The sequence below is a fragment of the Vanacampus margaritifer genome, chromosome 2 (assembly GCF_051991255.1).
Source record: "Vanacampus margaritifer isolate UIUO_Vmar chromosome 2, RoL_Vmar_1.0, whole genome shotgun sequence".
In the NCBI taxonomy this organism is placed as follows: domain Eukaryota; kingdom Metazoa; phylum Chordata; class Actinopteri; order Syngnathiformes; family Syngnathidae; genus Vanacampus; species Vanacampus margaritifer.
Window position 1 is genome coordinate 3,101,586 of NC_135433.1, and position 14,188 is coordinate 3,115,773.

General features: G+C 36.2%; 1 protein-coding gene across 5 annotated transcripts in view; it reads right to left on the minus strand.

Moving 5' to 3' along the window:
• Window positions 1-14,188, minus strand: part of camsap2b (calmodulin regulated spectrin-associated protein family, member 2b) — a 62,587-nt gene that overhangs the window by 40,409 nt on the left and 7,990 nt on the right. For 4 of the 5 annotated variants that reach the window (XM_077556366.1, XM_077556370.1, XM_077556367.1 and 1 more), the window contains exon 2: window positions 9,675-9,934. In XM_077556366.1, coding sequence (XP_077412492.1) covers window positions 9,675-9,934 — 260 coding nt within the window. Of the gene's footprint in view, window positions 1-9,674; window positions 9,935-13,289; window positions 13,399-14,188 lie in introns of those variants that run through there. The other variant, XM_077556369.1, reaches the window with a different exon arrangement.

Genomic DNA, 14,188 nt, shown 5'->3' on the forward strand with positions numbered 1-14,188 from the left:
ACTTATGAGTTCCTGGTTGTCTTTGAAGCAGAGATATCAATAAAATTCTGCTTCATTGTGCTTTACACAATGTTTCACTCAAAAGTATATTTGTATTCAAGTAAATTTTGCAAACAATTATCGGCTTACTTATCGGATATCAACATCGTCACTTTCCAAATAATTGGTTTATCGGTTCAAAATAGCATTATCGTGCATCCCTAGTCATGTTGTCCATTCATCTAGAATAACATGTTAGGTCAGCGGTCGTTGTTATTGGAGTCGGAGGATCGGTTCTAGCTCATCTGTGTGTTTGAGGGTTTTAGGTCAGAGTTGAGTCAAGTTCTTCCACACCAAACTCATATGTGCCTTTACAGACCTTGCTTTGAGTATTGATAAAGGAAAAAGGCCTTCCCCAATGTCTTTTATTAAAAAATGATAAATGCAGTATATAGAATACTATAAAAACTCCACACACCCCTGTAATGTAAGAAAATATGCCAAAGATCAATCAATTATTAAATAAATAAACCCTAACCCTAAATAAATAAGTCATTTTATTTATTTATCACAGTTACAAAGAGTGTCCGAATTTTGGACAAAATACCCCATATGGGGTAAAAAATGTTTTCATGCCCTGATAAATAAATAAATAAATAATGTAACCTATAACCTGTACAACTAATTGTTAAACAACAACAACAATTAAATCTTACCTAGTTATAAGAGGGTGTACACACTTGTGAAACCACACCATCTCATTTGTTTATTTTGACTTCAAAGGTGTTATTTTTTCAATTGATTTGGACAGGTCACATTCGTGGTGACGAAGGTTTTGACATGACTTATCTTGGTCTCCATTGATATATATCACAAAACCTGGCATACACGGAGGGGTATGTAGACTTTTTATATGCAATGAATGAAAGACGTTCATTCATAGGTGCAGTCAAAAACTTTTGAACATATACTATGTACAAAACCTAAATCCTATGAGCGGCCACATTTTGTAACACGTCAAACATGTTTTCGAATTCCAGCACTGTACAAACATTGCCCAATATTTGACACCGCAAACAGAGTTAATGCAGCAGCACGACTGACTGACTGAGCTTTGGGCAAAGCAGCTTAAGATCCTGGAGATCCAGCAAAGATTTCCTTCAAAATCTACTGCGCTTTTTTTTCTTCTTCTTTTTTTGTGATTGAAGCTTCCCTGAGCTTCTTTTAGCATAAAACTCCTTAATCATTAAAGAGGGCAAGAAACTTATCTAAGTACTGTATGTGTGGGAGTTTCATGCAGAGAGGCACCAAGAATTTAAGCATAGATGGTTTTGACAGTGACAAATTTAGCTTTTTTTTTAGCTGTTGTGTTTTAGTGCCTGAATGGGGGGGGGGGGGGGTCCTGCTGCAACGCACCTGCAGCACATTTGCAATCAGGGGACTACTTAAGGCTTGACAACAACAACAGTCGGATTATTCTTACCCTTGCTCGCTGCTCATGCTTCAAGTTTGTCATCAGTCTCCTTGTCTTTGAATCTTGCTGTTTGATATTCCGCGTGTAAGTACTTACTACGTTTTGTTTTGTTGCGTACGAGTTTGTAAATTGTCCTATTTTTCTCCTTTCTTTCTGCAAGTGATTTTTTTTTATTATTTTTTTGTTAGTCGCTTTTATCCTGGTCTTTTTGTGTACCAGTGATTTTCGTAAATTAGTTTTTCTGTAAATAAACTAATTGTATTTGTCCTTATTTTGGTCTACGTTTGTGGGATCCCTTTTTTCTCTACCAGACATAACGGCTAACTTCGGATATTCTGATTGCTGCTAGTATTATTATTATTATTATTATTATTATTATTATCATTATTATTATTTTAGATATGTTTCAAATCAATTAAAGATTTAATTAAAAATGTCAAATTTTGTCAGAAAAAGAAAGATGCAAGTTCGATTTTTTTTTTAAAAAATTATTATTACATACAAATGTCCAAAAAAGTAACCATTATATGTCCAAAAAAAAGAAGAGGAAAAGCTAATTTACCATAAAATGTCCATGAAATTGCAAAACATGTCAGAGAATTGAATTAAAAAAAAAGTCAAAAAAGAAAATCTTCAAAAAAATAACCTAAAATGTCCACAACCAAAAAAGCAGAAAATTACCATAAAATAGTTTTGGAAATGCCAATCCCCCCCCCACCCTTTTTTTTTAAAGGAAGAAAAGAAAACATTCTAACTATAAAATTACAAAAAGAAGAAATACAGGGAATTACCATAAAATGTCCAGAAAAGCAGAAATTTACCATAAAATGTCCATGAAATTGCCCAAAAAAAGTCAGAAAATTGAATAAAAGAGGCAAAAAAGAAAACCTTAAAAAAAAAAAACCTAAAATGTCTACACACAAAAAGGCAGAAAATTACCATAAAATAGTTTTGGAATTGCCAAATGTTGTATTTTTTTTTCCTTTTTAAAGGCAGAAAAGAAAACGTTCAAACTATGAGATTTCTAAAAACAAAAGAAGAAATACCCAGAATTACCATAAAATGTCCAAAAAAGAGGAAAAGCAGAAATTTCCAAAAAATGTCAGAATTGAATAAAAAAAAAAAAGGCTAAAAAGTAACCTAAAATGTCCACACAAAAGGCAGAAAATTACCATAAAATTGTTTTGGAATTGCCAAAAAAAAAGGTGTATGTGAAAACGTTTAAACTATAAAATAACTAAAAACAAACAAAGAAATTCTGAAAATTGCCATAAAATGTCCAAAAAAGAAGACAAAAAACTGAAACTTCCCATAAAATGTCCATGAAATTACCAAAAATGTCAGAATTTAATTTTTTTTTAAAAGGCAAAAAAGAAAATCTTCAAAAATTAACCTAAAATGTCCACACACAAAAACGACATTAAATAGTTTTGGAATTGCCCAAAAGGTCAGATTTTGTTTTCTTTTTAAAGGCAAAAAAAAACTATAAAATGACCCAAAACAAAAGAAGAAATACCGAAAGTTACCATAAAACTAGACAGTTGCTAGTAAAAAAAATCTAAAAATTTATGAAATTTTTTACTAATACAGTAATAAAAAAAAACGGAAAACAAAGATTAAAGTTAATGTCAAAGTATATTGGATAATTTGGATACTGTATATTTTTTTGTTATAGTGCGGCTCTACTTGACTAGACTAACACACTATTTCATTCATCCCAAATTCACAATGTTCAAATGTTTTGCGGCTCCAGACAGACTTTTGGTTCTTTATTTGGCCTAAAATGGCTCTTTTGACAGGAAAGGTTGCTGACTGAAGGTCAAGCCGACGTACACCTGCAAACTCTGGCACAGTGTAGACTTAAAAGGCGTGTGTTATGCGGTGTGTGCGTGTGCAGAAGCCAGACGGAAACCCCATTCATGGTGACAGACGCACCATATAGGGATGTGAATATGGCGGCGCCGTCACACTAAAAGGAGCGACCATCAGTATTCATCCGCACCATTGTTGTGCATGCGTGTGTTTTTGTGCGACCTTGCTCAAAGGTATTTATAATAAACGTCAGTGCAGCTGAGCAAACACATGCGTAGCCTCCTTGTCCCCAAACAAAAACAGTCTGAACATGGGAGCAAAACGAGAGTTTTGATGACAGGATTTTGCAGCTACTCGCGAGGCTCGGGTGCAAACAGCAACACAAAATACTCAACTGGAACCTCGTGGCAAACGGAGTGCTTTTATGAAGGTTCAAGCCCTTCTGCAGACAAACTCAATTACTATGCCAGCCTTCTGGTCTCTAACTCTTTTCAATATCAGTCTTTTAACACTCGGCAGATAATTAAGTGATTCACTGCCATTGACGGCTATAGACGTCAAAAATTCATTTGAACTATTTCTATTAGTTTAACATTTTTTCCCCCCACTTTTGTTAAGAGTATGAAAACCTATAATTTTTTTTTTGTTGTACATTTACACCAGATATAAAAATTTTGATTAATCGTGAGTTAACTAGTGAAGCCATGCGATTAATTACAATAAAAATAAATCCTGAGTAGATAATTGTTAAAAATTAGGGGTGTCGGGCGATATTTTTTTTTTTAATCGTAATTAATCGCATGACTTCAATAGTTAACTCATGATTAACTCATTCACTGCCATTGATGGCTATAGACGTAAAAAAAATCATTTAAACTTTTTCTATTAGTTTCAAATTTTTCCCCCACTTATTAACAAGAGTATGAAAACCTAGAAAAAAATGATTGTACATTTAGAACAGATATACAATTTGTGATTAATCGTGAGTTAACTAGTGAAGTCATGCGATTATGATTAAAAAAATAAAATAATCGCCTGACGCCCCTAATTTTTAATAATCTTTTCTTTTTTTTCTTTTTTAACTCTTTGACTGCCAAAAACGTTAAATAACGTTTAGTAAAATCCTATGGAGGAGTGCCAAAGACGTTAAAAGACGTTTGTTTCAAAACAGAGGTGAAACAAACCATTTTCTATTGTTGATTACTCAAAAACGGAATAAGGTAGAAACAAACTTTTTTTTCTGATCAAAGATGAGAGTCCAATCTTTCATTTGGTAGTATGTGTGTTTCCATAGTCCAAACACATAATTTTCTGTGGACCTTGAAAGATCAGTCAAAAGATCAGTCAAAATGCTTAAATCGGCTGGCACCCACGGCATCCCTTTTCTGAAAACGTCTGGCAGTCAAAGAGTTAATTGCGTCAGGCGATTACATTTTTTTAATTGTAATTAATCACATGACTTCAATAGTTAACTCACGATTAATCACAAATGTAATATCTGTTCTAAATGTACAATAAAAAAAATTCTAGGTGTTCATACATTTAACAAAAGTGGAAAAAATGTGAAACTAATAGAGATAGTTCAAATGAATTTTTGACGCCTATAGCCGTCAACGGCAGTGAATGAGTTAATAACAATTAAATGTACAATACTTTTTTTTTTTTTAAACAAAAGTAGAAAAAAATGTTAAACTAAAAGAAATGGTCAGAATGATTTTTTTTTTTACGTCTATAACCGTCAGTGGTAGTAAATGAGTTAAAGTGGCGGAGGTCGTGCGTACATTGGTGAAGGTCTGACAGGCTTTTGCAGTGAGCGTGTTTTCAACGGCAAGGGGAGTGTGTGGCAGCGGTACACGCGGCAGACGCACTGTTCGACCCCACCCTCCGCTCTGCTGCAGTACCGCGCGTCATCTCCCTCCTCCTTTGCTTCCTCCCTCGTGCGTGACCGCGCTTTTCCTTTACTCGTCATCTCGCTCCCTCATTAACGGCTTGCACTCGTCAGCGTCACACAACCGTCCAGCCCCGCGTTTCTGCAACCATTTGTCCTCTGACTGACTGACTTACTGCCGCACTCCTAACCCCCCTCCTCCTCCTCCTCCCCCTCCTCCTCCTCCTCCTCCTCGACATGAGTTATTCTTATTTTACAGTCGTTGGAAAAACATGAGGTCATCGCTTTCCTCCGTCTGTAACTCAAGTGAAAAGCAAGAAGGATTTGAAGGCGGAAGAAACTGTGGACTTTTCGTGTAACAAAAACTCATTGAGCAACTGTGAATATTAGTGACGGTTTTGGTTCGTACAGTGACAAAATGCAACGTTATCCACAATTGAAAATAATCACTGGCTTCACTAACGGGACTTCAGTTTGATATTGATTGAAAAACTAAGATAAAGAAAAAGGTTATCTAAAAGGTGATGTAGGAAATTGAACGGACAAATAAATGGTAAAAAAAATGCAAAGAAGCCAAGTCAAGAAAGGTAACTAATGTTCATGTGCTAATTTAACTAACAAATTGCGTCTGTCATAGGGGTGGGAATCTTTGAATGTCTCACGATTCGATTCCGAGTTTTGGGTCTGCGATTCGATTCAGAATAGATTTTCGATTAAGAATGCTTTTTGATTGAAAATTATTTGATTGACAATGATTTTTGCTTCAATCTATTGATGTGCAAGGAATCGTAATGATCTGCTCCAGTCTGACTCGCTAATGCTAATTAGCGCGCTACTCGCGGCACTTTTATCACTCAAAAGCTTGGCTCCACACTGCAAAAAAACAAAACTTTTATTGGAATAAGTTGATCGTGACTTTTTCCTTCTACTCTCTAATGTGGCCACAACTTAACAGTGTATCAGATGGCGTGGAACCACACTGCCCCTCAGTGGCTAAATCGAGTACAACATGAACAGCGCTTCAAATAAAGGCACACACAGACAAAGGCAAGACAGTATAAAATAATTGAGATAGAATCGATTTTGGGGCATTTAAAATCGATTCTGAATGAGAATGAGAATCGCGATTCTTTTGAGAATCAATTTTTGGGCACACCCCTGGTCTGTTATATGATCATGTCGTGAAAGCAACAACACCACTCGTCAGTAATGTTACTGACAGTAGCGCTAACTAGGACTGTGCGAGTTTAAAAAAATACAATTAAAATCAAAAAATTATTTGTTATTGTAATTTATTTTTGGGTACAAACAAGAAAATGTTTAGATGTAAAAAATATTAAGAAAAAATAAATAAATAAATACATTGTTTGAAAAAACAGTATGTTATGGAAGTTCCTTTTAAGACACAATTTATCATATAAGTTAAGTAAAAAAAATAATTATAATAATAAAAAGTGCAAGCTAGCTAGCTTTGAGAGGGTAGCATAACGGAGGACCTTGTGTTACTCATGTCTAAAAACAACCCCAAATTTGTATGAATCGGGGGTTTTCGTTTACGATTATGCCGATTCTGTAATGGTGGAGTGTAATAATCTAAATTGTAATTGAATTTCTACTGATTGCACAGCCCAAGCGCTAACACAAAACAAGCGTCTGATCCACCAATACCATTAGCATATCCGGGATGTTTCAAAAATGTGGAATCTATTTCGTAGTCTAATAAAACAGCTGTTTCTCGCTCAAATTTGAACAATCCACAATGTGTACCAATTTTTTTTTTTTTCAAGTTCAAAGTTGAATTAAGTTTAGGTTGAATGTTTTCCTTTTTTTTCCAGGGTGAAGACTGACATGTAATGAAAAATAATTTGGTGCGTTAGAATATGCATGAATACAGTCAGCAAAAGTAGGAAGCGGTCAAAATGAGTGCTGTCAAAGTTGAAGCATTAACTGATTAATTAATCCAAAAATATACTGCATTAATCATGAATTAACGTAGATTAATCGCACTATTGATTTTGACCATAGATTATCCTTTAGCGTGACAGCGGATGGCTACGTTTAAGGTTAGGGTTAGGGTTATTGTGATTAATCTGATTTTAAAAATGTATCGTTTGACAAAAGTACATTGAGTGGAAAGTAGATTTGAACATAAACAATTCAAAGAAGAAAGCAAAAAGGGAAATGTTTGTCGTGTCGCAGGTGGTGAGCATATTTGTCGAGCTTTGTCAGCAAAGCTTAGCTAAAATCTGCCTCAATAGGTTATTGGGATTTGGAATTGCCTGTTTAATTTCATTTGATGTAGAACATGAAGTTACTAAGATGAACAATTTACAATGTCAAACCTTTTTGAACTCACTGAAAAACAAAAGTCAAAGTAAACTGTTTTAACAATTAAATACGTAATATTATGGAAAAAATAAAATAAAAAAAATAGCATAGCATGATGCTGTAGTAAGTAATAGCCCAGTTCATTTTGACTCCAACAACCACAACCTTAACTCACTGCTAGCTAGTCTCCGCCTTCCTTTCTCAGTTGTGAAATAAAATGGTCTTATTGAGCATTTTAGCAGATCTCCGTCCTCCATGACATCATCGCACCTACACTGGACACATATAAACGTCCTTGACCGATGATTTACGACGATACCCTGAAGCTTTCAAACACGCGTTCGGTAAAACTGCAGGCCTCGTCATCCGGTAGTGGAAAGATTCATTCCGGCTGAAACTTGAGGTTTGTGATGAGCTACACTTCCAGAGGGAATCCTTCGAGAAAGGCTCGACACGGAGGACGTGTGGAGGCAGGTGACCAAAGAAAGGAAGCATGCCAAAGATGGGAGAGGGAGGAGTCGGGGGAGGGAGGGCGCACTGCAATGCAGACACCTTTTCAAACGATGGTCGCCAACCATGAGACATTTCTGCCACGTCTCGTCATCAATACTACACAAATGTCTTTCTGCGAGTGTAGAAATCGGTGACATCAGAACAGTATGATGAATGTCAATTGCATGAAATCATAACCACATTTTATACTGTACTTTTATAGACAAAAAAATACAAATAGTTGAATCTCAAACGGCAGGACTTTAACTCATTACAGCTAGAAGTGCAATCTATTTACACACACACACACAAAATATATATATGATTTATTAATTTAAAAAAATGTATATATATATATGCCCACTTTAAATATAAAAAAAAATCTCACCTATTTTTTTTTTATCTGACCAATTTATTGAAAAAAATCTGACCTATTTTAAAAAAAAATGTAAAAGAATAATAAGAAAAAAATCGGCCCAATTATTAAACAAAAAATTCTGCCCAATTTATTTGAAAAAATGTTGACCAATTTATTTAAAAAAATCTGCTCAATTTATTCAAATAAAAAAAATCTGCCAAATGTATTCACAAAAAAAATATTTGATTAATAATTAAAAAACAACAGTATTTAAAAAAAAACCTCTGCCTGATTTATTAAAAAAAATATCTGACCAATTTATTGAAAAAAATCTGCCTGATTAATAAAAAAAAATCTTCCCAATTATTAAAAAACAAACTAAATCTGCCCGATTTACTTTTTTTAAAAAATCTGACTAATTTATTAAAAAATATCTGCCCGATTTGTTAAAATAAAAAAATCCGACCGATCTATTAAAAAAAAATCTGACCAATTTATTCAAAATGTGCCTGATTAATAATAAAAAAAAACACATCCCAATTATAAAAAAAAGAAAAAGATCCCAATTATTTAAAAAACAACATCTGCCTGATTTATTTAAAAAAAATCTGACCAATTTATTGAAAAATATCTGCCCGATTTATTAAAAACCAATTCCCGCCCAAAAAAATCGACAAAATAACATTCTGGTCTTTCCATGACTCTGAAAGCAAGTAAAAAGATTTTAGCAGGCTTTAAATCTCAACTGAAAACGTATTTCTGCACTCTAACATGCAACTAGTCTCTCACCCTACCTTACCCCGACATAATCGATTTTGGCCTGTCTTACTTCTTCGCCCCCCACCCCCACACACACCCCCACACACACACACACACCCTACTTTGAGCAGGAGAGTGGGCTAGAGGGCGATGAAGGAAGTGAGGCTGTATCTTTTGGACTTGGCTTGAATTGATTGTTATGCCCATACCCAATAGTTTTTTTTTTTTATTGCATTAAGAGAAGCTCACGTCAGAATGCACCATTAAAACAATTTGGATTTTAGATTAAGAATGCTTGACTCAGTCTCAGTGTTCCAACAACTCTTTCAGCATTTATAGTAATCACATACGGTATTTTGAAAACTTTAACCCAGACTGTTTTAGTATCTTGGCCTCAAGTTAGGTGGCGCGTGTTTACCCAGCGCAGTCCAATGACAGATACTGAACAGTAGGTAATGAGTTGCTATAGGAAACCCGTCATTAGCGGCTGTTCTTCTTTGAGCATCATACATCTTAATGGTAGTCTCATAGTCGAACCCAAACACACTCAGAACCCTTGAATATATCAAGGCCCGGTCACTCACCATGAGTATCGGCGTGCTGGTCAGATCTCTCTCTGTGACGAGTCTGTCCTGATCGGTGACATATAAACCTTTCTGGGCCAGAGCCTGGATGACGGCGTTGTGACCCAGTAAAGGTTTGACGGCATCGCTGCGAAGAATCAGGCTTCCCGCGCGACAGTAGAGCTCGGCGGACTGGAGTAGGCTGGCCACCGGTGGCTTCAGGTGCTCCTGGTTGTACTGGTCCCTGTAGAAAGGCTCCGCCAGCTCGTCTGGCACTTCATCTGATTGGTAAGAGAAAGAGAATTCGTCTTAACGAGTTTGCTGTTTAACTCCTTTGTTCCCAAAAACTTATAAATGCGTTCTATTGTAAATGTTTTAAGTGTCCCAAAGACGTATTTATACGTTTTTAATGTGTGTGTGGTTTTTAATGCTAGAGTATAGAAGGCTTGACGAAACGGTTGAAGAAATGGTAGTTATTACAAAGACGGCCAGCAGGTGGCAGCAGAGCATAGGAAATGAACCAGGACCATGTTGAAAAAAAACCTCAATTACCGTACTCAGAATTCTGAATAGATTTGTGAATAATGATGAAACTTAGCTATATTCTAATGCTAATTGCTGCAAAACGGAAACAGATAGAAAGAAGAGACTTTAATCTTACTTTTGGTAGGTTTCATGTTTTTATAGCAATAGAACACAACACTTGCAAAATCAGTCAAAATCCAGTTAAACAGCCGGGAGTAAAGGGGATTGTTTTAGTGGAAATGGCTGGAAGTCAACCCCCAAAAAACTTTGTGACAATAATATGTTTTATCATGCAGCCTCACTAGTCTAAATATGACATTGTGGTTAATATTGTGTTAGTGGATTATCAGTCAAGCAGCAAAATCCAGCGTTTTTTTTTATCCATCACAGGTGGCGGCCATTTTGCCACTTGCTGGCGACTGAAGATGACATCGATGTTGCTCAGGTGTGAGGTAACAACCAATCACAGCGCAGCTTCAGAAAAGAGGTGAGCTGTGATTGGTCATTGCCTGGGCTCTGAGCAACTGTGACGTCATCGTCAGTCGACAGCGAGTGGCAAAATGGCCGCCCCCTGAGATGGATAAAAATGGCTGGATTTTGCTGCATAACTCAAATGTAATATTAATCAGAATGTTATTATTGTCCCGGCGGATTTCGCCAACCTCATTGTTTACAGTAGTCCCGACTTCCGATATTATGCAGGTCCCATCCCATCGTCCCGTTTTTTTTTGCCATGTATGTAAAAAAAGTTTTCATAGCCATTCATACGATAAACCCAATAAAAGAGAATTTAAATTTAAATTTAAATTAATTCCTATTTACTTCCAAATTAACGCTTGTGTTGCGTTTTCATTGGCATCTGCATCTAATTGGTAGCAGGCTTTGACTGGAACTAGAACTACTTCCTGTTTCTAAGAATCATGGGAAATGTAGTCCTACAAAGTACATTTGATAGAGTACATTTTACTCTTAAAAGACTAAACAGAGTAAAATTTACATTTGGAAGAGTAAAATGTAAATGTAATGGAACAAATTTACATTTTTTAGACTGGGACCAAATATAGTCTTATTAGAGTAAAATAAATAAATAATAATAATAATAATAAAAAATAATAACTCAAATTGACTGTATCATCCACTGTGGTCACCCATCACCAGTCAGCCACCGCAAGGTAAGTTTTCTAGTGGTACATTTCCAATTTTTACAACGCGGCACGAGGTAAACGGCACAGCCGTCGGGACAAGGCAAATTAAGAAGGATGATGATGGTGAGCGAGTGCACCGGCTTGTTTAGCTCTGTTGAACTGTCGACCAAGATAGCATTAAGCGCTAGCGATTGCCCCCGCCCCCGGCGCATGACGTCCATCTTTCACAATTCTTTCAACGAAATTGAAGTGTCCCATTTTTTTTTTAATTTGTCAAATCTGGTCACCTAAGAAAAAAATGCCTGCGTGTTGTCATGTTTGGATTCTGTTTTCTTTGTGTGTCTTCCTTGTCTTGTTAAGTGTGATCCTGCCCTTCCTCGCGTGATCCAATCAGTGCCCTCAGCCACTTGTGTCTTGCCCCAGGTGTGTCTTGTTGTGTCGTTAGTGTTTGTGTGTTTAGTCTGCTGTCTCCCCTCTGTCTGGGTGGGTTCATTCTGTCGGATGGGGGAGCTTGAGGAACCCAAATGCGGGAAGACAGGGCGAGGAGGCAGAGGTTCAATCAAAAAAAAAAAAAAAAAGGAATTTTAATTACTTACAAACAAAAGGTGATCTTCCAAATTCGAAGATAAACCAAAACTAGAACCAAAACTAGAACCAAAACATGGGGGGACAACTAGGCAAAAACGAACAGCATGACATGGGGAAAAGACGAGGCAAAAAAAAACGGGCAGCATGACATGGGGAAAAACAATGAACCCACCCAGACAGAGGGGAGACAACCGACTAAATACACAAACACTAACGACACAACAAGACACACCTGGAGCAAGACACAAGTGGCTGAGGGCTCTGATTGGATGACACGAGGAAGGGCAGGATCACACTGAACAAGACAAGGAAGACACGCAAGGAAAACAGATCCAAACATGACACGTGTGGATTTTTTTCTTCTCCTGATTCTCTCCAAAACAGCCATTTTAGCTGAATAGAACTGTGTATGTCCTGTTAACGTCCGTTTATGTCTAAATTACTGCCATACATGTCAACCCTAATTTGGTCCCACCTGTATTACAAACCCATAAAATCCTTATTTTCCCATAAAAATCCTTATGTCAGTTTTATCAATACTAAAGCTGTTTCACGCAATAACATTAATCTTACCTTACTTTCTTTCTTATATGAAGACATTGACAGTATCTTGTTCCAAATGACATTTTATTGCACAAAGAAAAAACAGATTTCTAAATATCACAGTGACTGCCATCTGGCATCATAAGGTGAATCAATTTTAATCACAATTTTATCATGGACGGTTGACTTTTTTGTTGCTTCACATTTCTCTCGTGCAACTTTGATTTCAAATGTTCTTTGACATCGTAAATGCCAGATGCCGCAACCTTAATGTCCCGTGAACAAAGCGAACATGATGCATACTCTTCTCCAAGTTTTGACGGACCAATTACCTTAAATAAATCCGTCCATTCCGAACGAAAACGTCCGGTGTATCTTGTTTTTTTGGCCGGCCTGTCCCCCATTTTCTCAACCACTGCGAACGACTCGCAATTTTCGCGCTAACACAAATTTCTTAACTGCGCATGTCAGGAAACTGTTACAAGTCTCGCGCGATAGACGAGATTTTGTGACCGGTTGTTGTTTAAATCGAGCTTATGCACACGTGTAGCACGTAGCCAACAGTAAATACTAAATAAATTTAAAAAGGGTAAGCAATATATACTATTATTATTTTCATGAAAACAGTTAAATCCGTATTCATTTCCAAATACGCCCGTATGCTTTTGCAACACTTAAAAATCCGTAAGAAATACGGACAAACCTTATGGGTTGACATGTATGTACTGCTGTGGGAAATCGTCAAAAGAACAATATAGAATTTTTACCGTATACATGTTTTTTTTTTCTGCTTCCATACTGTTTCATACACTCAGACATTTCCCCAAACACTTACAAGTCCACAGATGAAATCTTCACATCTCCGGAATGTACGACTATGGCTGCAAATGACATGTCTGTGTGTGCTTCCAAATAGAACAGCCAGCGATGTGCTTCAAATCTGATTTACGTGATGAGGTAACGGGATTAGGGTTGTCGTCACACAGTGCGGGCACCTCATTCCGCACAATAGACACACCAGCGTAACTGTCATTGGGTTTGTTTAGTCACATGGTGTGCAATGTCACACACACTTGAGCTCACCTCTGCTTCATCGTATTAGTCATGCAAGATCCTGTCTGAGCACATGCACGGTATGTGATCCACTCTGAGTGTGTGTGAGTGTGTATTCCTGGTGGGTATAAACAACAGCAACTACTTTTTTTCCAGTGGTTGTTTGTTGTTAACGCAGCTCCACGTGCAGTATTTAAATCAACAGGCGTATTAAAAAAAAAGCTTTCTCCTGTACATTGTAAGCAATCCAGTGGAAGCTTGTCACAGCCATTTAACTCATTCACTGCCATTGACGTCATAAATTCATTTGAACTATCTCTATTAGTTTAACATTTTTTTTCCAACTTTTGTTAACAAGAGTATGAAAACCTAGAATTTTTTTTGTACATTTAGAACAGATATAAAATTTGTGATTAATCGTGAGTTAGCTAGTGAAGTAATGCAATTAATTACGATTAAAATCCTGACGCCACTATTTTTTAATAATCTTTTCTTTGAAAAAAAAAATAATAATAATTTTAAATATATATATTTTTTTTTATAATATTTTTTTAACAAGAGTATGAAAACCTAGAATTTTTTTTGTACATTTAGAACAGATATAAAATTTGTGATTAATCGTGAGTTAGCTAGTGAAGTAATGCAATTAATTACGATTAAAATCCTGACGCCACTATTTTT